The 25,602-nt window shown below is 36.5% G+C and overlaps 1 protein-coding gene and 1 pseudogene across 1 annotated transcript in view; one reads left to right on the forward strand and one right to left on the reverse strand.

The window, feature by feature from the left end:
* NF1 (neurofibromin 1) overlaps nucleotides 1–25,602 on the forward strand; it is a 327,459-nt gene that overhangs the window by 136,745 nt on the left and 165,112 nt on the right. Inside the window, exons 6-15 of the mRNA XM_014548834.1 lie at nucleotides 2,738–2,881; nucleotides 4,765–4,848; nucleotides 9,285–9,475; nucleotides 14,226–14,332; nucleotides 20,164–20,231; nucleotides 20,480–20,555; nucleotides 21,230–21,387; nucleotides 22,537–22,710; nucleotides 23,381–23,503; nucleotides 24,327–24,401. Of these exons, the coding sequence (XP_014404320.1) occupies nucleotides 2,738–2,881; nucleotides 4,765–4,848; nucleotides 9,285–9,475; nucleotides 14,226–14,332; nucleotides 20,164–20,231; nucleotides 20,480–20,555; nucleotides 21,230–21,387; nucleotides 22,537–22,710; nucleotides 23,381–23,503; nucleotides 24,327–24,401 (1,200 nt within the window). The remainder of the gene's footprint in view (nucleotides 1–2,737; nucleotides 2,882–4,764; nucleotides 4,849–9,284; nucleotides 9,476–14,225; nucleotides 14,333–20,163; nucleotides 20,232–20,479; nucleotides 20,556–21,229; nucleotides 21,388–22,536; nucleotides 22,711–23,380; nucleotides 23,504–24,326; nucleotides 24,402–25,602) is intronic.
* Nucleotides 19,196–20,030, reverse strand: LOC106728035 (annotated as a pseudogene).

The raw sequence follows: 25,602 nt of genomic DNA on the forward strand, positions 1-25,602 counted from the left end.
GGAATGACTGGTCACTATGACACACACTGACCACCAGGGGGCAGACGCTCAATGCAGGAGCTGCCCCCTGGTGGTCAGTGCGCTCCCACAGGGGGAGCTCTGCTCAGCCACAAGCCATGCTGATGGCTGCCAGTACAGCGGTGGTGGTGGGAGCCTCTCCTGCCTCAGCAGCGCTAAGGATGCAGCTTAGGTCTGCTCCCCGCTGGCAAGTGGACATCCCCTGAGGGCTGCCGGGCTGCCAGAGGGATGTCTGATTGCCATCTTAGGCCAAACCCCCTGGGGAGCAGGCCTAAGCCAGCAGGTGGCCATCCCCCGAGAGGTCCCAGACTGGGAGATGGCGCAGGCCGGGCTGAGGGACCAACCCCCTCCCCCCCCGAGTGCACAAATTTTTGTGCACCGTGGCTCTAGTGGTTTAATAAAAGCCCACAAAATTATCTAACAGTTTTTGTGGGTCAGGGATCTGGGTATTGGTTAGCTGGTTCTCTGCTCAGGCTCTTACTAGACTGAACTCAGTGTGTTGGTCAGGGCTTTGAGTTTATTTGAAGCTTGAGTTCCACCCAATCTCATTGGCTGGTAGAATTTAGATTCTTTCAGTTGCAGAACTGAGGCCCTCAGCTTGGAGAGGCCACTTGCTGTTTCCTGCCATGTGACCTTCCCCACAGTAAGGTAGTTTGCTTCTTCGAGGCCAACAGAAAGTATTTTTGTGGCTTTAAATCTCTTATGATTCAGCTGGTTGAGACAGGGTCATTCAAGTAATCTTTCTTTTGATTAACTCAAAGTGAACTGATTAGGGACCTTAATTGCATTTATGAAGTCCCTTATGCCATACAATAGTGTGTGTGTGTGTGTGTGTGTGTGTATAGAGACGAGAAAGAGAGAGAGAGAGAGAGAGAGAGAGAGAGAGAGAGAGACGGAGAGAGAGAGATAGATTGAGATTATGAGGACCTGGCTTATGTCATTATGGAGGCTGAGAAATCCCACTATCTGCCATTTGCAAGCTGGAGACCCAGGAAGGTTGGTGATGTAATTCATCAGTCTGAGTCCAAAGGCCTAAGAACCTGGGGAGCTGATAGTGTGGATTCTAGTCTGGGGAATCTGGGTCTGAAGACCTAAGAACCAGGATTGCCAGGGCAGAAGGTCAATGTCCTAGCGCAAACAGCCTGGTGGAAGGGACTAATTCTTCCTTCCTCTCTGCCTTTTTGTTGTATGTAGGCCCTCAATGGATGGGATGATGCCCACCCACAATAGGGCGGGGAAAACTGGCTTACTAGGTGCATCTATGCAAATGCTATTATAATCCAGACACACTCTCAGAGACACACATGGAAATAATGAATAATGTTTAGCCAAATACCTATGAACCTTGTAATCCAAACAAGTTTACACATAAAATTAACCATCACAGAGGGATTTGGGGAGATTCACAAGCTACATTACAGCCATTGATGGCTTCTAAAATGCCCCCCCCCCCCACTTTTTGATCTTTCAGATTTTTTCCCCTTTGTAATCTTTATATTTAACATTATGTAATTCTATAGCTTCTGTTCTGCCCCTTCCTCCAAAGTCTAAAAATGCTTTCCCTCTTTTATTGAGTACTTCTTTACTCTCGAATTAGTCACTTATTATTAACTGACTAAGCAAACTCAGTCTCTTTTTATCTTTGTTTGCACCAGTTAGAAATGAGAAAGATGGACTGTTTTGTTTTTCACAGTGGAACCTTACCAGTGTTCTTGATTAGCATTAGCAGGATCTAATAATTAAATAATAAGTATGTTCATGGTGCTTTCAATACAAAATGCTACTTTGGAACAGAATAGACATGAACTTCTTGGTAATACAACTTAACTCATTCTCAGATAAATGTAAATGTGGTCTCCTTAAAGGATATATTTTTCTTGAGACTTACCTGTTCGTTGTGCCATTACTTCCTCAACTGTGTACCTGAGAGTGGTTATCTTACCTGAGTTAGCCTAACTCTCTTTTTCCAGGGTATATAGTTTGTCCTAATTTTTTAACAACCTGCAGTTTTTTGCTATTAGTGACTAGAGCAGTGGTTCTCAACCTTGGCTGCACATTAGAATCACCTGGGAATCTTTTTAAAATCCTGATTTCTGGGCCTCATCCTCCGGAAATTCTGTTTCTTTGTTACTAATGTTGTGGCCCCACCCCATAACAAAGAAACAGAATTTCCGGAGGATGAGGCCCAGAAATCAGGATTTTAAAAAGACTCCCAGGTGATTCTAATGTGCAGCCAAGGTTGAGAACCACCGTCTTATAAGAACTCTTGTGATTATATTGGTCCCACCTGGATAATCCAGGATACTCTCCCCATCTGAAGATCCTCAACTTAACTACACCTGCAATGAGTTCAATGTCTAAGAGAAAGGATTGTGTGCATTTTATTGCAAACATTCTCTGAAATAATTTTTAGCTACAAGGAAATAGCTCTATTTCTGTGAGTCATCATTCTTTTTTATGTAGAGCTGGGTAAGGATTTAATTTTGTAGATAGAGTTTATGACTTCCAGAAGGAGAGCTGCAAAAATTGAAATTTCCAAAGAATTTTAGATTTGCTATAAATGCAGTTATATATAGAAAGTTGGAGCTTAAGATACTAATATAGGTAATTGGTTGATAAAATTTTCCTAAAATCTCATGATTCTCAATGAGGAATAGAGTTCTTTTTAGTCATTTTCAAGTGTAAGCTAACATGTGTTTTCTTTCATTTTTTTTTAAAGCTTCCAATAAAAACAGGACAGCAGAACACACATACCAAAGTCAGTACCGAACACAACAAGGAATGTCTTATCAATATTTCCAAATACAAGTTTTCTTTGGTTATAAGTGGCCTCACTACTATTTTAAAGAATGTTAACAATATGGTGAGTAATTGGGTTACTGTCCCTTTGGGGAGTTTACTTTGGTTTGCTTTTTATTTAAAAATTTGGAGCAGCATATTTTGAAATATGGAAAGTCATTTTTTGTAAACATTTTATTTTGTGGATAAGCACAGATAACCTTTTAACTTTTATTTTAGTTTTTTATTCTTTCCCTTAGATACTTTTCTGATTTGTGACTTTTTTTATTATTTTTCTGAAATTAGGATTGCATATAGATTTTATGTCATATACGAATTGGCCATAGTAATCTATTCAGATGTTCTCCTTATCTCCTTATTTGAATATTTACATATAAAATTGTCCCAGTCCTATGTAGATGATAAATTAAATATGACCTTATACTGTCCTAGTGAGTTTGGCTCAGTGGATAGAACGTCAGCTCGTGGACTGAAAGGTTGTGGGTTTGATTTCAGTCAGGGGCACGTACATAAGGTGCTGGCTCACAGGTTGATGTGTCTCTTACGTTGATGTTTCTCTCTCTGTGTCTCTCCCCCTCCCTTCAACTATGTCTAAAAATCAATGGAAAAAATGTCCTTGGGTGAGGATTAAAAGAAAAAAAATGACCTTATAGTCCTAAAATATAAGATTGTTTTTATGAAAATGTTATTTCCTTCATCCTGGAGCTTGTGACAGATTCTGCAGTAGGTAGAGAACCCATTTTTGAAGTGTTCCCAAATATCAATATCCAGGAATTACTCCAAAAGCTTCTTTTCCCCCCATTTTATAAAATCTGTTTACATTCCATAGACTTCAGGGTACTCCAGCTATTCTCTCTCTGTACATTTGAACATATTTCTCCTGTCTCAGGTGATTCCTTCCTTTCTATCAATTCCTAACTAAAATTTCCTTCATATTCAGTTCAAATCAACTGATTCGGATATTTCTTGACTAACTTGTAATTGCTCTGATTGTCTTTAGCACTTACAACCACGATTTGTATTGTTTGTTTTGAACTCTGAAAATGACTTCTGGTTGTAGATTGTGAAAATTAGTCACATTTTTATAGTCACATCATCTTTGGTGTGTGTGTGTGTTTTTAAAAAAAGCTCATTAGACAATACTTAAAACTTACAAAATGGATAAACTAGAGTTGTGGAAAATCTTTTGCCTTTCTCTATGGAAGAAAATATTTTTTTGAAAAAACGCAGGGCTTTTAATAAATATGTAAAGTGATTTACAGAAATTTATTTAAGATTTTGTGGAGCTCTTCTGTTGCAATGTGTGTGGGGCACAGTGATAGGATTTTACTTATTTAATAAGTGACCATGCTCCCATTTAGATTGAAAATATTTTAATACTTGAAACCTTTTAAAAACAAAAACACACACACCAATATTATGATATTGACATTCATTTAGTTCTTATTGAGTAAATTGAATTGTGGAAACAATAGTCTCTTGTTGGTAAATAGTGTAGTATTAAATTTAAGAATAGTGAATGCTTAAAATTATTTGTAATTGATACTCTAGTCTTTTTTTTTTTTTTGCTGTAAGAATTTAGACCTTAATTATTTTGTGTCATCAAAGTGTGGTTAAATGCTCCATTCAAGATTCTGTTAAAGATCAGGGTGTATATCTAAATCCTATATATTTTTAAAGTATATAAACCAGTGTATCTTCTTTTACTGTTACAAGGCTAATGGCAGACTGTAATGAATACCGGCAGTTTTGTTTGCTTGATAATTTATTTTGTGTGAGCATTAGGATAAAATTAGAAATAATAGATTTAAATATAGTATAATTTGGGAGATAAAATGGAAGACTACTGATTTTCCTGATTCTTAGCCTCTGACTTTTCAGATGTGTGCTGATTTGTAGTGGAGAGTAATAACCAACTTTTAGTGTTCTGAATATCTTTTCTCTTAGAGAATATTTGGAGAAGCTGCTGAAAAAAATTTATATCTCTCTCAGTTGATTATATTGGATACACTGGAAAAATGTCTTGCTGGGGTAAGTAAATCTGTTCTTCAGTAGGCAGGTTTTGTGAATTTAAGTTTGAGTTAATCTGATGTACCAAAATATAGGTGTTGACAAGGAGAACTTTTTGGACTCATGGGCTTTTTGTCTAAGACATGCATATGAATTTTTAAAACAGCTGACTAGGTGGCATAAACAAGTTTTCAAGATAAAATCATTTTCTCATCTTTTTTAAAAAATATATTTTTATTGATTTCAGAGAGGAAGGGAGAAAGAGAGAGAAATAGAAACATCAGTGATGAGAGAGAATCATTGATCAGCTGCCTCCTGCATGCCCCCACTGGGGATCGAGCCTACAACCTGGGCATGTGCCCTGATCGGGAATTGAACCTTGACCTCCTGGTTCATAGGTTGACACACTCAACCACTGGGCCACACTGGCTGGGCATTTTCTTAACTTTTATAAATTAAATAGATATTAAGTTTACTTATAAAGTGTTAAACTTGAACCACATATATCTTGGGTTTTAAAGAAAACATTTTATGAAAAAAAAGCCACGATTTGATTTAATTAGTTTTTCAGATATTGTTAGGCCTATAGCATTGTTTAGTTTTGAAAGGATGTGAAGCAAAAGACCAAGAGTAGTCTTTTTTCCCCTGTATGAATCTGATTTTAATGTTTTTTCAAATCTATATAAAAATGAGCTTAAAAAATTAAACTATTACTGATAGATCCTACCTGAAGAACACTTGTTATTTATAAATATGAACATATAAAATAGAGGTACGTGGAGGATTAGTTGAGTATAAGACAGTTCTTTCTCAGGTTTCCTCTAAATAGTTATCTCAGTGTATTTCAACCATGACTTAATTGGAATTTTTTCAAGAATCTTCCTGTTGTTTAAAACAAAGTATTTCTATATTTCAGTAGCCTTAATTCTTCCGGGAACATGGTAGAAGTTCACATAAGTAAATAAATTTAATACTTCCATTTTAAAGATCTGGCTATTCAATATGTATTGGAATTAACTTATTTCTTATATCCTGTCTTCCTTTGGCACATCATTTGCTTTTATTCAGAATTGCTTTTCTTCCACATATGTTATGGTTATTCTCTATAGTAAACCTAGATGGAAGGGACTTTGCTTATGTGTGGTTGAGAAGATAGGGGATAGTCGTAAGTGTTTGGGGAAGGGATACAGTAGTGTTGGAAAACATAATTGCATTCACACACACTGTATCCTTAGGGAAGAGAAGTATTTAAGATTATAGGCCACAAAACCCTAAGGATAATGTTTTAAAACTCGTTTATTGCTCTAGCTGGTTTGGCTCAGTGGATAGAGCATCGGCCTGTGGACTAAAGGGTCCCAGGTTCAATTCTGGTCAAGGCCACATACCTCTCGGTTGCAGGCTCCTTCTTGGCCCAGGCCCTGGTCAGGGGTCGTGCAGGAGGCAACCAATCAATGTGTTTCTCTCACATTGATGTTTCTCTTTGTCTTTCCCTCTCTCTTCCACTCTCTCTTAATAAAAAAGGCAATGGAAAAATATCCTCGAGTGAGGCTAAAAAATAAATAAATAATATTAAGGAACAATTCTCATTTAAAAAACCCCCACAAAACTCTTTTATTGACCCTTGGCCATATTCCAAAATTGTAAGAGTGTTTTTAAGTTTTCCACTTAAATTGAGGGTGAGCTAGTTCCGTTTTAGCTTGGTGTTTTTTGTTAATTTATGATATGCTATTGTTCATCCTATATAGTAAAAGGCTAATATGCAAATTGTCCTCTGGACCAGGAGTTTGACCAGGGGGTGGGGCCAGCCAGCCAACTGCCCATGGCCCGTCCCCCTGGCCGGTTCCGCCCCCAATTGCCCCCCTACCCCGATTGGGGGGTGGTGCCGGCCCACCAACTGCCTGTGGTCCCTTCCCCCCTGCTGGCCCTGCCTAATTGGCCTTGATGGGTCGGGCCAGCCGGACCCCACTTGTGCACGAATTCATGCACCAGGCCTCTAGTTTATAAAATGAAAGGGCTATTAAACAGGATGGTGGCCTTGTGGAGGTGGACAATTTTAAAAATTGGAATCACTCTTTTTAGTTTTATTGTTTTGATTGTATATACCAGTGTATTAGCCACTCTCATGTTTGAGTAGGGTGGTTTATTGTCTCTTTTAGTTCTACAGCTTTTCTCTATTAATGTTTGTAATTGAGAGTTAATGATAAATGTGTTTTGGGGAATGATATTATTGGCCTGCTAATTTGGTACTCTTTGGAGATAGCCTAATTGAAACTCTAGTAACTCTAATTGGGCATGGTAAAACTTATATAATGCACAAAATATATCTTACTTTGCTCTGCTCTACAGTTGAAAATGTGTAAGATTTTAAAATTAAATTTATAATTAAAAATAATACATTTCACATTATTGAACAATTGTGTTTTGTTAGATTGCTATCAATGATTTTATGGTTGTCTCTTGATTTTCATTTTTAAATCAAAGTAAGTTGAGGAAGTTTGAGATTAACTGAGCTTACAAGTACATGTTTACCTCATAAGTAGTTGAAACATCTAGTGAAAGTGAACAAATACTTACCAATATCTTATAAGTAAGATTTTATAGAATTTGAGGAATCTTAAATAGTTTTGTTCCTGTATCTATGACCACTATTCAAAAGATTGAACACTTACACAATTTTCATTTGTATATAATTGGAGTTATTTTCAACATCTGTATTGTTTGGTTAGCCTATAAATGAAAAATAGACATTGTAACTCAAATTTTATATTTTTTGTGATATGTATTTATTTACTATCCATATATTTCAGTGTATTTGAATCTGAAGGCACTTGGATTGTAATTACAGAATTGAGCATAGCACACAGTTATGTAAACTTTTGTTCTGTCATCATGCTTGGTATTATCAAAATTGTCATTGATATATGGATACTAAAGCTGTTAGGTGAAATATTGATATGGAACAGTATATCTGCAGGATAGCTTATCCATTGATTGATTTGTTAATTGTAAAGGAGAGATTTATTTTACAAAATAGAGATTTTGGTGTTAACACTGAAGTTATCAAACTTGGTGTCATTTACAGTGTAATCACCTGGGATTATGTACTCCTAATGTGATATAATTTGAACTGTACTGAATTACCTAAAGTGTTTAACCTGAATGATATCAGACCTAGGTTTAGGTTCCACCTTACAGAAAATACAGTAATTACAATAACAAGTTGTCACATTTTGTAAGGCAACTGGCCCACTTTTTAAAAAAATGTCAATGTTATAGAAAATAAAGATGATGTATATGGAGGGAGATAGTTTTAGAATAAAGAAACTAAAGGAAGATCAACCAAAGGACTTATATCAGTGATGGCGAACCTTTTGAGCTCGGCGTGTCAGCATTTTGAAAAACCCTAACTTAACTCTGGTGCCGTGTCACATATAGAAATTTTTTGATATTTGCAACCATAGTAAAACAAAGGCTTATATTTTTGATTTTGATTTTTTATATTTAAATGCCATTTAACAAAAAAAAATCAACCAAAAAATGAGTACGCGTGTCACCTCTGACACGTGTGTCATAGGTTCGCCATCAGTGACTTATATGCATGCATATAGGCCTAACCAATGGACACAGACAACAGGGGGGCGAGGGCATAAGTGGGGGGGATGAGGGGTAGTATGGGGATAAGGACACATATGTAATAACTTAATCAATAAAGAAATTTAAAAAAACTAAAGGAACATAATCATGTTACAGTCTATGAACCTCTTGAAGCAATGAAAAGTCATTTTGGGGGTTGTTAGGGAAATTTGAGCACAGATTGGGTGTTAGCTGATACAAGGGAATTGTTTATTTTTCCTTGATGTTATGATTGATTGAAATTATATTGGAGAATGTCCTTATTTTTAAGAGATGCTGGAGTATGTAGGGCTGAAGTATTATGTTTGTAACTTTGAAATGGATTAACCAAAAGAAAGTTATTTGTAATAAATAATATTTATCTGTTTTGGTCAATCTACTCAAAGGCAGGTGTGATGGCCCATCCAGAAAATTATTTGGATGTTGAGACAGATGACACAGTTCACTCACTAAGGAACATGAATAATGTTTATTTAGAACTCACAACAAACTGAGGATTCCCAGGAGGGGGAGGACTCCTGTAGGGATTTGATAAACGGGACAGGCAGGAGTGGGTGTGGGGGGCTAAGGAAGATGGATGGATGGGGGCTGGACTTTCATTGTGATTAAAGAGGCGAAAGATGGAACCATCCTCTTTATTAGACTGACTGTATATATAGCAAGCATGATGAAATATTAACAATTATTGAATCTAATTAGGTGATGAGTATATATATGGGTGTTTGTTTTTCTATTTCAACTCATGTATTTGAAAATTTTCATAATAGAAAATATTTACATGTGAATTTAAGGAAGTTTTAGAATTGTGATTATTTCTATTTTAGCAACCAAAGGACACAATGAGATTAGATGAAACAATGCTGGTCAAACAGTTGCTGCCAGAAATCTGCCATTTTCTTCACACCTGTCGTGAAGGAAACCAACATGCAGCTGAACTTCGGAATTCTGCCTCTGGAGTTTTATTTTCTCTCAGCTGCAACAACTTCAATGCAGTCTTTAGTCGCATTTCTACCAGGTTAGTGTGTAAATCTACATAGGACTATTGTAAGTAATACACATTTTAGAAGTTTTTCTTATCATCTGCATAAAAATTAAAAGTTGACAGAAATGAGTTTGACCTCAGCTTTTGTAGAAATTTTATGCATTGATTTCTTTGAAATTTTTATTACTGTGATAGTGGTGTGTACAATTAAATATGAGTACTGTTACAAAAATCAAAAGTCTAAATTTTAGGAAATGTTACCCATGACCACGCTTTTTTTTCCCTTTAAACATTAGGAATGAATTTTTGACTTTTTAACATATTATTTCTTCAAATGAAATTAACCAATCAGATAGAATAATTGATGAGTAGTCAGAATTCTAATGATCTCACAGCTCTACTCCTTATCCAGGGGTCCTCAAACTACGGCCCACGGGCCACATGCGGCCCGCCGAAAACATTTATCCAGCCCGCCGGGTGTTTTTGCCGCCGCTGTGCGCATAGGAATTTGTTCATAGTTTTTTGTAAACTATAGTCCGGCCCTCCAACGGTCTGAGGGACAGTGAACTGGCCACCTGTTTAAAAAGTTTGAGGACCTCTGTCACAAGAGCCTAAGTTATAAAACAAACAAACAAACCCCTAAGCCAAAATGTCTCAAAAATATGGAAGCACAAGGAAGAGAATAATTGTCAAGTAGAAACCTTGACAGGGGCCCTGAGGCTGCACCTCCAATCTGGCGCCGGGCCAGGGGACCTGAGGCTGCGCCCCCCGCCTCGCGGGGCTTGACAAGGGTGGGGCTGGCCAGGTCTGGATCTCGCCCAATAGGAGTGGGGCCAGCTGGGTCTGGATCTTGCGTGATTTTGAGGTACTGTGGGTGTGCAGGGACTTGACCCGCAGCGCGCCCCAGACTCTGACAAGAGGAAGATTTTCATACACATTTTACTAATTTTTTTTCATCTCTGACACTTCTATTATGGAGAAAGGGCAAATAGCAATATTAAAATATCTCCTTTTATTAATCCCCTTGAAATGTGCACGAATTTCGTGCACTGGGCCACTAGTCAAAGAATAATGATGAATAGAGAAAACAATCCTCTTTGCTTATTGGTACCTGCATCTTTTAACAAGTCTACGTTGTGTGAATAGTGGACTTCGATCAGTCAGAGGTATTTATTCTTCTGTAGTTTTCTAATAGGTGTGAATGAGAACATGCATCATAATTGAGAATTTGTGCCGTGGTACTTTGGGGGAATTGGCTAACTTCAAAAACCTTCAGTTTTTTAAATAAAAAATGGCATTTCTATGATCATGATGCTAGACAATATTCTTTTATCTGCTCACAGAACTCCCAGTGCAAAGAAACTAAAATGTTATTTAATGGTACAGTATAGTTGATGATACTTGGTAATGTTTATATAATATACAATGTCTTCATGAAATCTTTTGAGTGATGACATTTCATATTCTGGGGAATCATACACTGGTCGAAGCAGCAAGGTAACAAACACCTACGGAATCGGAGGTTCAAAAAAAAAAAATTCCTTTTTTGCTTAGGTGACTATTAGTCCAGCCTTACTATATGAAATAATCTTACATTGAAGGTAGAAAATGATCAAAAGAATACAATGTCTTTTGTCTATCCAAGCATGATTTGTTTATAAAACAACAAAAGTATAGATTTTTACACTGATGTAAAAATTCACTTAAGTCTAAATAAAAGAGGTTAAAGTTTTCTTTTTTCAATAACAACTACAGACACCAGCTTTTGAAAAGATGGTATTGCTAATGTATTGAATTATGCTTTTTACTGAGGCATACCCATTATTTCAATTAATATAAAAAGTGTAAGCAGTAGAATGGAATTACTAATTTTTATATCTGAAGAGAGAGATATGGTAAAGAAGAACAAATACTGCATGATCTTATTCATAATATTAACTCAAATTGTAACCATTTAGTTTAAAACTGATATTAATCATCACACTAAACCTTAGTTGAAAATGAAATTAATCTCACTTCTTCCTTCTCAAATCCTTTCATTGCTTTAGCCTACAGATGTATAGCTAACATTAAAATTAGTCTATGCGCTTACACTAAAGTTCTTCATCTCATCAGGGTAAGAAAAGCTGAGCAGTTCATCACACTGGGAATCAGAAGGTCCTCATTACTGATTAACATGCTAAAAATTCCACAGCTGATGCAGAGTGCCTAGAAATATGGAATATGGCTCCTTAGGAAACACAACTAAATAAATTTGAAAAGCTGGCTCTTGTGGTTGTTTGTGAAAAATGGAAGAAAAATTTAACTCCTTTTAATAGTCAGTTATTTCCATAGGAAGGGATATTTTGTGAAGTTTAAACATCATTTCTGAAGCAGATAAATAGAATAAAGAGTAGTTTGAGCAAAAGAAATGAAGTAGAAGAACCTGTCACTACAACATCTAGAAAGGCCAGGTAAACTGAATAACAACAGAATGGTATTTAAAATATATAGTAATAAAGTGAAACAAACACCACCCACCAACCCCATCCACCAGGTCCAGAAATGAAAACCAGAGATGGTTTTGAAGGCTTGACCTGGCCTTGCAACAAAAGAAGGGTGAAGGTGGTTAGGTTTTTATTCTCTCCTTAACCCAGGGATTTGGGGCTAATATCCAAATGGAACTGGATACAGAGCCTGTAACCTAATAATGCAGGGAGTAGAACTGGGGTCTTGTATAAAACGTGACTAGAAAGAGCTATGCACTCCTTAAAAAAAGAGAGCAAGAGAACAGGGAATGAAGGGAGAATGCGAGGGAGGAAGGAAAGAAGGAAAAGAAGGAGAGAGAGGGGAAGGAATGGAGGGAGGAAGGGGAAAAAGAACTACCAGCACAAGAAGTTCATTTGCTCTGCCTAAACTTAGGGTTGCCCAGGGCCATTACCTTATGAGTTTGAGGTCCACATTTATACTACCCAGACAATCTGGGTCTGAGAACTTATAAAAAAATACATGTCCAGAGCTGAGACCCTGGCAAAAGCAAATGCAAAACCATGACTAGGACACTTCCACAGCCCCAAGCTTTAAGAAATCCCCAAAGAAAATACTGACTGCACTAGAGATGAATTTGCAATCAGAGTTTACAAAACAGAGAGTTAACAATCCACTATGAATAAGAGTTGGCATATGCAAATATATGAGCTCATTTAATAATCTTAAAGAAAATATAAAGTAATGTTTTAAATTATTGGAGACATATGAGAAGAAATTTAAAACTATTAAAAAGAATAAGAAGCCAGAAAAAACCCCAGCAGATTTGTAAAAACAAAACAAAACCAAAAAAACAAAAACTAATAGAACTTTTAAAGTCATTGAGCCTTTGCTACTGTTGGTATGTCAAATTAGATGTTCCACAGGGGCCCTCCCATTAAAAAAAACAATTAGGTTGAGTGCAGTTGTACAGTTATTCTGTGGAAAAAGCAGCTAATCCTTTACATAAGAGAGTACTCTAAGCCATAGCATATGGCATATTTCAGCAGTATAATGAAGTTATCTTAAGATCTGTAGCTCATATTCCCTTTAAGAAAAGCAAAGATCAGGAATATCAAAAGCTAGCTAATGTTAATTCTAAAAGAAAAGCATCTGTACACAGGTAGAATGATCCAACACAACCAATTTTCATGATGTTGATTCATCTACTATATATAAGATAGGAGTCTTTAGAAAGAACTGCCATTCTAGATACTTGCATATTTTAAGTTACCTATTGCTATGCAGCAATGTCATAAGGTATCTCTAAATTAAACCATCAGAATGGTATTTTAGGTGAGTGGTCATCAGCTTCTATTTCTGGCACAAGCTAATGAAATAGCAAATGCATTTGTCTGAAACATGTATTTCATAGATCCCAGAGCACTCTGTCCCCTGAAAGATAAGAAACTGGCTTATTCTGGAAAACTTCTGTTATGGAATCAGTGAACTAGATTCAGGAAATACACAAAAGTTGTCTATTTTTACATGTGCAAATGCAACAAAATCCTATAAAACAAAGCCTCTGGTGACTGAAAATTTTCTAGAGTTTTCAAAGATGGCACAGAGCAGATGGGACAGAACCGACAGCATGAGATTTCATCATGCTTCACAGAACATCATGCACTTTAATGCTTATGAATTGTTCATTTCTGGAATTTTTAAAAATATTTTTGGAGTGTGGTTGACCTTGGGTAACTGAAACCCCAGAAAGTGAAACCTCTGATAAGGGGGGACTACTGTACCACTCATGCTTCTGAAAGACGTTAATAAAATTTCATATTTTACTTATAATTTGAAATTTAAAAACTTTTTATCATAGAACAAAATTAAAAACACACATAGCAGAGAGAAGAGTATTTTATTTTATTTTTTGGGGGTTCCCTGACTGGGAATCGAACCCGGACGCTTTAGCCTGCGGGCCAATGCTCTATCCACTGAGCCAAACCGGCTAGGGTGAGAAGAGTATTTTAAATCTCTTACTGTGCTTCAACAGTTATTAGTATGTTACGATTTTTAAAAAAATAAAAAACTGTACATATTTAAAGTATCATTTGATAAACATATACATAGTGAAGTTTACTGGATTATCATGGTTTCTTTTATCCTATCCCCTAAATTAACTTTCTTAGATTTTCATAATTATTTATTCTCTGATTTCTTATATTTGTATTTTCTCTTATAACTCATCATTGAGGTGAGAAAAATCTGTTGAATTCAGAATTTTTGACTGTCCTAAGACTTAAATTGATAAATTATTTTTGGTTTTTACTTTCAGGTTACAAGAATTGACTGTTTGTTCGGAAGACAATGTTGATGTTCATGACATAGAATTGTTACAGTATATCAATGTGGATTGTGCGAAATTAAAACGACTCCTGAAGGGTAAGTTTAAATGTATGATATAGCTGCGATTAATCACTGTGGGTGAAAAACTAGTATTTTGAATGTACTAGTTGTGTTGAGCTAGAACATCAAAGTGGATTTTATAATGCAAATGTCCCTGAGAAATGGATAATGATACTTATGGTTCAGTAATTTTTGAAACTTTGAAAACCATACAATAGAGAAAATTAGTATCTTAAATCTTGGCAATGGAAAGATTTGTTTAACTACAATTTTTGCTTTTAATAAAGAGTATATAAGGGTGGTTTTATTTAATATTTTTAGAATTTTATCTCTTAAGGATAGCTATAGGTTTCAGAAGTTACTGTTCAGCTTTTGTAGAGCTAAAAGCAGATAGTTTAGCAGGATAACAAAGTTTTATTTCAGAAGCTGAAGAACCAGAAGTATGTGATCGTATGATGAGAAGAGGAATTGAGTTGGGAATCTTATTTCTAACATTTCTGTTTTCAGCTCCGTTATTTACTTAACTGACTTTGCAGTATTACAAAGTCTCTTATGCTTTCAGTGCTTAGTTTTACTTCCTTTTAGAACATGTCAATAGTAGACCCATGTGGGGATATTATAATTCTTGATTGTCATTTTAAATCTTTGGAAAGTGCTTTTATGATGATGTTGATTGAAATAAACTATCAGAAAGAATTGATTTTTTTTTTGGTAAGTTGGGAAGTGTTGATATAAATCAGTGGGCATTATTAATGGGCATATATACATTGAGTATAAATACTTAAATTCATTTCACACAAAAATATTTTTTCAGTTTTATTTAACTTAAATGTGAAATCTTATGATTCACACCACTTTTTATTTTATTTTGTATATTGATTAAGGAATTGTCAATATTTTTTACTGTCTGACCTAAAAGGAGACTTAGTTACATTAACTTTGAAAACCTCAATAGTTCTGCAGTGTAATTTTCAAAATATGTTGTGTAGTTTTCTTACCATTTGCTTAAACTCAATAACTCGTTCATAAGAGATGTGAAAAGGCTATACCTACTTGGATGAATATTATAAGGCTGTGTTCCATCTCTATTACCCTTGTTCAGAATTTATGATTTTAGGTAATTAACATTATAAAGCCAAGCAACAATTAAATCACTTTTCAGTGACATTAATAAAGGGGAAAATGAATTTATTTATTTATTTATGTATGTATGTATGTATGTATGTATGTTAAAATATATTTTTATTGATTTCGGAGAGGAAGGGAGAGAGAGATAGAAACATCAGTGATGAGAGAGAATCATCAATCGGCTGCCTCCTGCATGCCCCACACTGGGGATGAGCTCGCAAGCCAGGCATGTGCCCCGACCGGGAATTGAACTGTGACCTCCTGGTTCATAGGTTGATGCTCAACCACAGCCACACCAGTCAGGCAAAAAAGAATTATTTTAGCTATTACATCAAGATATGGATAATTGCTTAGCAATTATTTTAGATTACAGTGAACCACCACTCAATTCATAGTTGAAATTTCAAGATGTTAGTATCATTAAACATTGAGAAGTGAAGGAAGTGAATGATAAAATTTAGAGACTTCTACGTTTAAAATTGAAGAAATATAAACGGGGTTTTATGATTTTTCTTAACTGTTCAGAGACATTTTGGAAATAAATCTAGTCCAGGTTGTTAATGAATAATTGTTTAAAACCTTAGTTTTTTTCGAAATGTGTAATCCGTAACAATTAATTGAGATGGTTCTCTATGCCCAAGTGAAAAGAAACTAAATGTGTGGATAAATGACTTTTTATTGTGGTAAGTTATTCCCATCGAATCCTGCTCCCCCATGAACATAAATTTAGATTCTGTGCTGATAAATATGTCATCTATAAAGGCAATATTAAAATGGCCGTCAAAGGATAGCGCTAGGTTACAATGGTAAAAGGTATAGAAACTTTCCATAATATGAATAGTAAAAGAAATAATGTGTTTTAAATTCTGTTCAACAGTATATGTTGAGAAACTGTGGAAGAAACCATACTAATTGTTGGGCTTACAATGATTAATAAAATAGTGAATCTGTCCCTACAGAGCTTATATGGCCTGGTTAATGAGACAAAGACATAATTATCAAATTATTTGCAAAGCAGTGTGGCAAACTCAAATAGGATGAGCATAAAGTAAGAGAAGAAATATGCATTTTGTGGGTAAGAAATGTTAGGAAAAGAGCAAGATATGGACGTATAAGAGTAGGTCAGATTACATTAATAAAAATGTAATTGTTCATTTTCAGTATGTGCCACACATCATGCTATGTAGTTTACATGCTTTTTATCATCAGTCCTTATAGTAACCCTGGGAAGCTGGTAGTAGTGTTATCATCCTTTATGTAGCTGAGGAAATTGAGTGTTAGGAGGTAACATTTCAGAGGTCATAGAGCTAGTGAGTAGCAGGGTAAAAATACAAATCACTTCTGTCCGTCTCTAGGACCAAAGTACTTAACTCCTACACTACTGTGCTTGTGGCTTATGAGGCTTTAACTTAGTGGCCATGGGAAGTGATGAAAGGCTTTAAGGTGGGATTAGTATTTTATTTTAGATATTTCATTTTGCTTGAAATTTGCCGGATGGTTTGATGGAAGGTTACATGAAATTCTGGGACTAGTTTGTGTAGTAATGTGAGTGAAAAATAATGAGGGTAGTGGAGGTCTGGATAGAATGGGGTAGTATGGGGACCAATTTGGTATGTTATTTAAGAAGTAGAATATATAGCATTTGAATAGAATACATCGCATAGCATTTGGTGATTAATTTAGATTATGAAGTTAAAGAGAAGTATTACTAAGTATTACAGAGCAAACTGATTAAAGCAGGAAAGGAAAGGAAGGGTGGGTAGCAGAGAAGAAGGTGGTCAGGAAAATGATAAATTCAGCTTTAGATTATTGAGTTTGAGGTATTAGTAGGATGTTCAGTCAGAAACTTGTAGAAATGGACTAATAAAAGATCTATACATTGGAATTGAGAATAGATTACTGTGTATAATGCATTTAAGACGTCAAAAGATAAAAGTTGATGAAGATAGGAAGGCAAAAAGGCTCAAGAGCACTGTGAAATGTCATGCCATCATTTGAAATCAAAGGAGAGCAAGAGCAAAGAATATTGGAGGGATATGTTTTAAAATTGACCTGGAGAGCAAGTTATTTGCAAGGCCAGAAAAAAAAAGCCCTGACATTTACTTACCTTAAAGAAATAATCAGTAATGTAGGAAAAATCCTATCTAATAAAGCGGGAATATGCTAATTGACCCTCACACCATCACAAAGATGGAGGCACCCACAGCCAATGATGGAATATGCTAATTGACTGCCCCTCCCTCAAAGGTGGTGGCACCCACAGCCACAAGATGGCGGCGCCCAGTCCCCTCAGCCCCGGGCCCCTGCCTCTGGAGTCCCCCAGTCCCCTCAGCCACCCAGCCACCCAGGCCTGGCCCGAGGCGCAGGCAAGCCTTGGATGGCAGCTGCCCAGCTGCCCAGGACCGCCTGAGGCTCAGGTAACCAGTGCCGGCCAAGGCTTGTGCTGCCGGCAGTGGCAGCAGCAGAGGTGTGATGGGGCATCACCTTCCCCTGATCTACGGGTCGCCTCCCACCCCTGAGGGCTCCCAGACTGTGAGAGGGGGCAGGCTGGGCTGAGGGACCCCCTCCCTCCAGTGTATGAATTTTCATGCACTGGGCCTCTAGTTTGGATATAAAAGTATTTGTTAGTTTATCCTATCTAATAAAGAGGGAATATGCTAATTGACCCTCACACTGTCGCAAAGATGGTGGTGCCCACAGTCAATAAGGAGGGAATATGCTAATTGACTGCCCTGCCCTCAAAGATGGCGCTACAGCCAATACGAAGGGAATATGCTAATTGACTGCCACACCCTCAAAGATGGCGGCGCCCAGTCCCCTCAGCCCTGCTGGGGTGCCTGCCTTTGGAGTCCCCCAGTCCCCTTAGCCGCCCAGGGCCGGCCCAAGGCTCAGGTAACCAGGGCCGGCCGAGGCTTGCACTGCCGGCAGTGGCAGCAGCAGAGGTGTGATGGGGGCGTCGCCTTCTCCTGATCGCCGGGTGACCTCCCATCCCTGAGGGCTCTCAGACTGTTAGAGGGGGCAGGCCGGGCTGAGGGACCCCCCCCTCCAGTGCATGAACTTTCTAGTTTATAATAGTGAGATATTGGGCATATCTTAATATATAACAATTGGAAAATGTTTAAATAACCAATGACTTAATATATTGACTTAAATATTCTGAAAGATTTCAAAGCATATTGAAAAGACTATGGCTTTGAAGTCCAATGTAATCATTTATGAGATCTGTAACCTCTGAGACAGTTTGCTCATCTGTAATGTCTGAAAGCATTAGATTTTGAAAGAATTAAATATATTAGATTGAAAGTACCTGGCATGTTGTAATTGTCAAGTAATAGTTACTATTGTATATAGAGCCGTCAAATATATGTATGAAGAATTTTTAATGACATGGAAAAATTTAGAATACTATGTGAAATGAAAAGAGTAGATTATATCTAGCCTACATGATCTCAGTTATGGTAAATATATTTATTTGTCTTATATGCGCATAGAAAAATGGATGGAAGAAAATTCATCAAACTGTTAACTGTGATTATCTCCAAATGGTAGCATCATGGATGATGTTTAAAATTTCCCTTAGAATTTTGTGTATTTTAAAAATGTTCTACAATGACCATGTGTATCGTATTTTTTTAAAGTTGTTTCATATTTTTTTAAAAGTAAGTTTAAAAACAAAACAAAGGGGAAAAAACACAACCATCTTTGAAGTTCAAGGCATATTTACTTTTTTATTAATAAAAGCATTAGGAATATTTGCATATATACATTTACACTCAAGTTGATAACATCAGTAGTTTAACATCAATACAAATTATCTTAGAGAACTTTTAAATTTCAGACATGGTCATTTATACATCCTGTTCAATATTCTTGTTTTTTCCCCCCCCCCCCTTAGATACAGACCTTGATAGTGAATCTATTGATGATAGATGTATAGCTAGTTTGTCCTGGAACTTGTGAAGATAATTATATTGCTTTATGGTCTGTATTGCCTCAGATCCTCATAGGTCTCTCAGGCTCTCTATGGCTTGCTGTGGTAATACTGTCAGACAGGTATAGTAGGAGACAAGAGGATGGCTACAAGACAAGATCTCCCAACTCCTCCCTAACAGTGTATTAAGGTGTTTTTGTTTTTTTGTTGTTATTTTTAAGGCAGATTTTAAGGCCCTCCATTATTTCACAGCAGCTGGCCATGTCAGGAGTCCTTCCAACTGGGATTGGATGATGCTGAGTGATTATTCCATACTACTGGTAGAGGTCCAAGAGGTTTGGGACTCTATATTTTGATAGTTCCCTTCTGATGCAGAAAACAATATGTCGTGTATACCATAGCTCTTTAGTTCTTCAGTATCTTTTTGAATATTTCTTCTAGTATTTTTAAATTTATAACGGAAGAGCACATAAACCGAGAAACCGAGAACAATTCACTTGTGACAGGGGTGGCCATGATATCTGAATTGGAGTCTGTTCATCTTCAATAGGCTCTTCCTCTGATGAGTCAAACTCACTTGTTTGCAATGAGCTAGGTGCTTCACCCTGGCTGCCCCACCTCTGGCCATGTATACTTTGTGTTGAGTTTTGTTTTTAGTGGACATAGCCAGTGCATTTTTGGTTTTTATTAATTGTCTTTGTTTTTACATTGCTTACAAATAATAGTGGAACAAAGTTTTGTTTTTTACTAGTAGCTCTGAACTGTATTTGTTTTCTAGAATTAATTTTTAAAACTTTTTTCCCCCCAGAAACAACATTTAAATTTAAAGCCCTAAAGAAGGTTGCACAGTTAGCTGTTATAAATAGCCTGGAAAAAGTAAGTCATAACTTCTTTGGTATTACAGTTTTGTTAACTTAGCTATAAATGTTGCTCTCTTTACAATTTTGAATTAAAAAGTCATGGCTTGAATAATCATTTTACATTAATTTTTAGGGAAGTGCATTGCAATAGTCTTATGAAAGATATTAGTAGTTTGTGATATAATTGAAGCTGTGTGACATTTTATTTACTATGTTAAGAAAATATCCTTGCTTTCATGTAAAAACATGTTTTATTATTTGTAGGCATTTTGGAACTGGGTAGAAAATTATCCAGATGAATTTACAAAGCTATACCAGATTCCACAGACAGATATGGCTGGTAAGGATAAGATTGGTTTTTTGTCTTAAACTCTTACTTATGAAGTAGGAACCTATCAATTTCCAAGTTATCTTTTGTTATTAAGGTGCTTTTACATCTTATCAACAGATGTCAAATAGGAAATATTTTTCTCTTATATTTCTAAATTATCCTCAACCCTTTCTTTTCCTTGAGCAAATGGATAAAGACATTTGAAATGAAGCTCTGATCTTTCATTAGAGTTGTGGATGGGATATTTGATGGCTCTTCATTGTAGAGAAGCACTTTATTGTGCTCTGAGGCTTTATTTTGTATTTAGGGAGATGTGTATAAAGTAGTAGTATCCTTACCTAGAATTCTGCAGGCCCAACTGCAAGGCAAAGAATACAGATTTCTGAAGCTGTCCAGACCTTCTTCCTTGGGTATATCAGACTTCACATGAGACCCTGCACATTGAGACTAAACACAAGTTTGGCCATTCTAAAATGTGGATTTTTCTAGGATGGATCAAGATAGCTCTTCTAATACATGGACATTAGAACATTGCTTGTCTGCTTACCTGAATGAATTGTCTAATTGTTTAAGTGAACTTCCAAGTTTATATTCTAAATATGTGGCCTTTGCATTTTTGGATAATGTCAGAGACTTTCTTCTCATCTAATAAAATCATTTACTATTTACATTTTTTTACATAGAGTGTGCAGAAAAGCTTTTTGACTTGGTGGATGGTTTTGCTGAAAGCACCAAACGTAAAGCAGCAGTTTGGCCACTACAAATCATTCTTCTTATCTTGTGTCCAGAAATAATCCAGGACATATCCAGGGATGTGGTTGATGAAAACAACATGAATAAGGTGAGGAGGGCAAAATTATTTCCATATGTCCAGATGTGAAGCAGTTTATTTTACTCAAGGGGTGTATTATTTCAGGCTTAGCATTCTGTAAAGATGATAGTTCAGGGGACCATTTTTTTCTTTTTTTAAAATATGTTTTTATTTATTTTTAAGGAGGGAGAGAGAGAGAAACATTGATGTGAGAAACATCGATCAACTGTCTCCTGCACGCCACCACCAGGGATTAAGCCTGCAGCCTGGGCATGTGCCCTGACTGGTGCATAAGTCAGTGCTCAACCAGCTGGGCTGCTGTTGAGATTTCTAGTTTCATTTCATTGTGATCAGAAAAGATATTTTATATGACTTCAGTCTTTTAAAATTTATTAAGACTTGTTTTGTTGCCTAACGTGGTCTATCCTGGACATTGTTCATGTGTACTTGAGAAGGAATTATATTCTGTTGTTTAGTTACTAGCTTTTGACATGTTATATTTGAGAATACTTGTAAGTTTTATTTAGGAGAAAATCCAAAGGGAGAATTTTGTTGGTGCAAAGAGAGCTTGAGATCCCAAGAAGGGATAACTTCTTGCGAGGAACAGAATTTAGAGCAATAAGTCAGCCTTAGGATATATCCTTAGTTAGAAGACTGAAGGTTAGGTATAGCCTGGAGTTTTAGGTAAAAATGAACAGTTTGACATAGACCATAACCAAAACAAATTAATATTTAGGAATTAAGGATAATGTAAAAAAGAATATTAGCTGAATTAAGGTTGAGCAGTGAATTCCCTTGTTTGGGAAGGACTGTTTCTTATGTTTCTTTAATAATTCAACAAAGAATGTGAAGAACAGATTCTATTCTTTGGCTTCAAGAAGTATTTAAAAGACAACTCCTTGAGGTTTTCTCCCATCCCGACCCTACCAGCTCCCGCCCGTCTCCGGCACCCCCTTCCCCCCCTCCCCCATTGCCCGCCCCTACCCCTTGTAAAAAATAAATAAAGTAATTAAAAAAAAAAAAGACAACTCCTTTCATTGAGAAATTAAAACCCATGGATATCAATTATGTATTTTTAGAGTACAGTTTTTAGAGGCTGATATTTTGCTACTTTATTAGATAAATCTGAAATCTGAGAAACTTCATATATTATCTTTTTGCTGTATTTGAATTCTGTAGAAGTTGTTTCTGGACAGTCTACGTAAAGCACTTGCTGGCCATGGAGGAAGCAGGCAACTGACTGAAAGTGCTGCAATTGCCTGTGTCAAATTGTGTAAAGCAAGTACCTACATCAATTGGGAAGATAACTCCGTCATTTTCCTACTAGTTCAGTCTATGGTGGTCGATCTTAAGGTAACATCCTTATTATTTCTTTACTGTAAACTTAAAAAAAAATTAAATGGGAAGTAAACTTCAAGTATAAGTATTAACCCCTAGAATGCCGGGGAGCACAATCGCACTCCTCCTGTCTTTCGCCAAAAGTGCCGGGAGCGCTATCACGCTCTGCAGTGTCACTATTAGATGCTAGTAGTTCACTCTTTATTGACAGATGGCACCTAAGGAAAATCAGCAAAAATGCTTTGGCAATTTTAGCATAGTTCCTAGGATATTGTTTGACACTCAAAGGGTTAAACTAAATTGTCAAAGATCATTGCTAACACTAAAGTTCTGAGTCTTCTTTGATAATGAGTTCATAGGATCTGCTTTTGTTGTTACTTGTTCCTCAGGCTAAATAAAGTGGTGTAGAATATGAAGAAAACACATAATTAATGAGTTTTCTTAAATTAGCATAAATATTCTGACTTGGTTTTAAAATAATATATTAGGACCTGAAAGGGATTATATATGGTATAGTAAGAATTTTATCAGACTGATGAACCATAATATTAGTGCTTTGTGCTTCTTCTGGCAACTGAATGCTACTGCCATCAATGTGGATGATGTATTGATATTATTAAATGCTAGAAAGAGAAAGACTGCATGATTGTTTAAAGGCTTTTGTTTTCTATTGGGATTTTCATAGAACCTGCTCTTTAATCCAAGCAAACCATTCTCAAGAGGCAGCCAGCCTGCAGATGTGGATCTAATGATTGACTGCCTTGTTTCTTGCTTTCGTATAAGCCCTCACAACAACCAACACTTTAAGGTGAGAGCATTGGTTTTTATCCAGTTATATTCACTGATGCTATTGATCCTTTATAAATGTGAAAAGACTAGAAAGATGAATGTTACACCGATACTGGTATTGCTCACTATTATCCTATCTAATAAAGAGGGAATATGCTAATTGACCCTCATGCAGTCACAAAGATGGCGGCGCCCACAGCCAATAAGGAGGGAATATACTAATTGACTGCCCCGCCCTCAAATATGGCGGCACCCACAGCCAATAAGGAGGGAATATGGTAATTGACTGCCCCACCCTCAAAGATGGTGGCGCCCACAGCCACAGATGGCTGGCAGGGTAGGGCAGTTGTGGGCGATCAAGCCAGCAGGGGAGGGCAGTTAGGGACAACCAGGTCGGCAGGGGAGGGTAGTTAGGTGTGACTGGGCTAGTAGGAAAGGGCAGTTGGGAGGGATCAGGCCAGCAGGGGAGGGGAGTTGGGGCCAACAGGCCAACAGGGGAGGGAAATTGGGGGCGATCGGGCAAGCAGGGGAACAGTTAGGCTTTGATCAGGCTGGCAGGGGAGTGGTTAGGGGGTGATCAGGCTGGCAGGCAGAAGCGATTATGGCCAATCAGGCAGGCAGGCAGGCAGGCGAGCAGTTGGGAGCCAGCAGTCCCAGATTGTAAGTCCCTATGGGATCGGGCCTAAACTGGCAGTTGAACATCCCCCAACAATATTAGTTTAAAGACCTTAAAAATTCTATTTTTAAAAATTTTTTGTTAGTTTTGTTTTTTCTTTTGTTCTCATTTGCGTTACTGAATATTTTTCAGAGAAATAATCTGCTATTTTTTCTGCCCTCTGTAGATCTGCCTGGCTCAGAATTCCCCTTCTACATTTCACTATGTGCTGGTAAATTCCCTCCATCGAATCATCACCAATGTAAGTCCAAAAGGTATTGCTAAATTACTTAAATTTTATTTCTTTTTAAGAAAGATATTCTTTATTTACAGAAGGTTCTGAATTTAGATATATGATATAGGAAGATTTATCATCGGTGGTTATTAATATCTAGTAAACTTATATACAATTATATTTTTCATAATCAGTCTGACCTGAGGGCCCTTATTGAGGAAGGTGGAGTTAATAGGATCCTTTGGAAAGATTAAACCTAAAACATTTAATTTGGATCCAATATCCTTGAGAAAGTGCCACTGAAAATATAACTTAAGATTTTCTTTCCAAAACTTGTCACATACTCTTAATATTCTTAGCTTTTCCCCAGCATTTGATATGTTCTGACTTTTCACCTTACCATTTAAATTAAAAGTAGTAGTCCATTCAATACACCATTAAAAAATGGTGACGTCATATTTAATTGTACTTTTTAGTTTTCCTTAAACAAATGAAATATTAACGTACTTAAATAGAGGTATTCACATGTTACAAAGCCATATTAGACAAAATAAGCAAATTCATTAAAAGATACTTGTAAAACCTTCAACTCTGATATGAGTACATTCAATAGAAAGATAGTGAAACCTTATCAAATTTGAACCATTGATTTAAAAAATTCTGTTCTTCTAATTATGAACAATCACCTTTTGAGAGTTCTCAAGTGTTATTTATCATAGCTCCACTTTTATCTATTTATATGTGTTCACACTTATATAAATTGGTTAACTTTTTCCCATTTTCTGCCCTAAAAGGGACTTGAATAATTGATGATTTAGCTATATTTGTCCTCTTTATCATCAGATTCCATTTTAAGAGTGTGTTTCTGGTGAGTTAAAATACCTTCCCATCTATATTTGCCTTAGATGTGTTGAATTACAGAAAAGTCTGCCCACATTTTCTTTTATTCATTTTTGAAGGGAAAAAATAACTACTAATAAAGCTATTTAGTGACACATTTAATTTTTCTCAATGGGGTGCTAGCAGTGTTTTGGGCAGAATAATTCTTCGTTGTGTAGGACTGCTTGTGTGTTGCAGGATGTTTAGCATCTGCCATATTTGTGACACTTCCCTCTCCCCACACCCAGACATTATGAATAACTAAAATTGCCCGAGACAATAACACCTCCCTCAGTTGACCCTCAGTTGACTATCAGTGAATTAAATTACACTGATAGGTAGAAGTAAC

This window comes from Myotis brandtii, unplaced genomic scaffold (assembly GCF_000412655.1).
Source record: "Myotis brandtii unplaced genomic scaffold, ASM41265v1 scaffold523, whole genome shotgun sequence".
In the NCBI taxonomy this organism is placed as follows: Eukaryota; Metazoa; Chordata; class Mammalia; order Chiroptera; family Vespertilionidae; genus Myotis; species Myotis brandtii.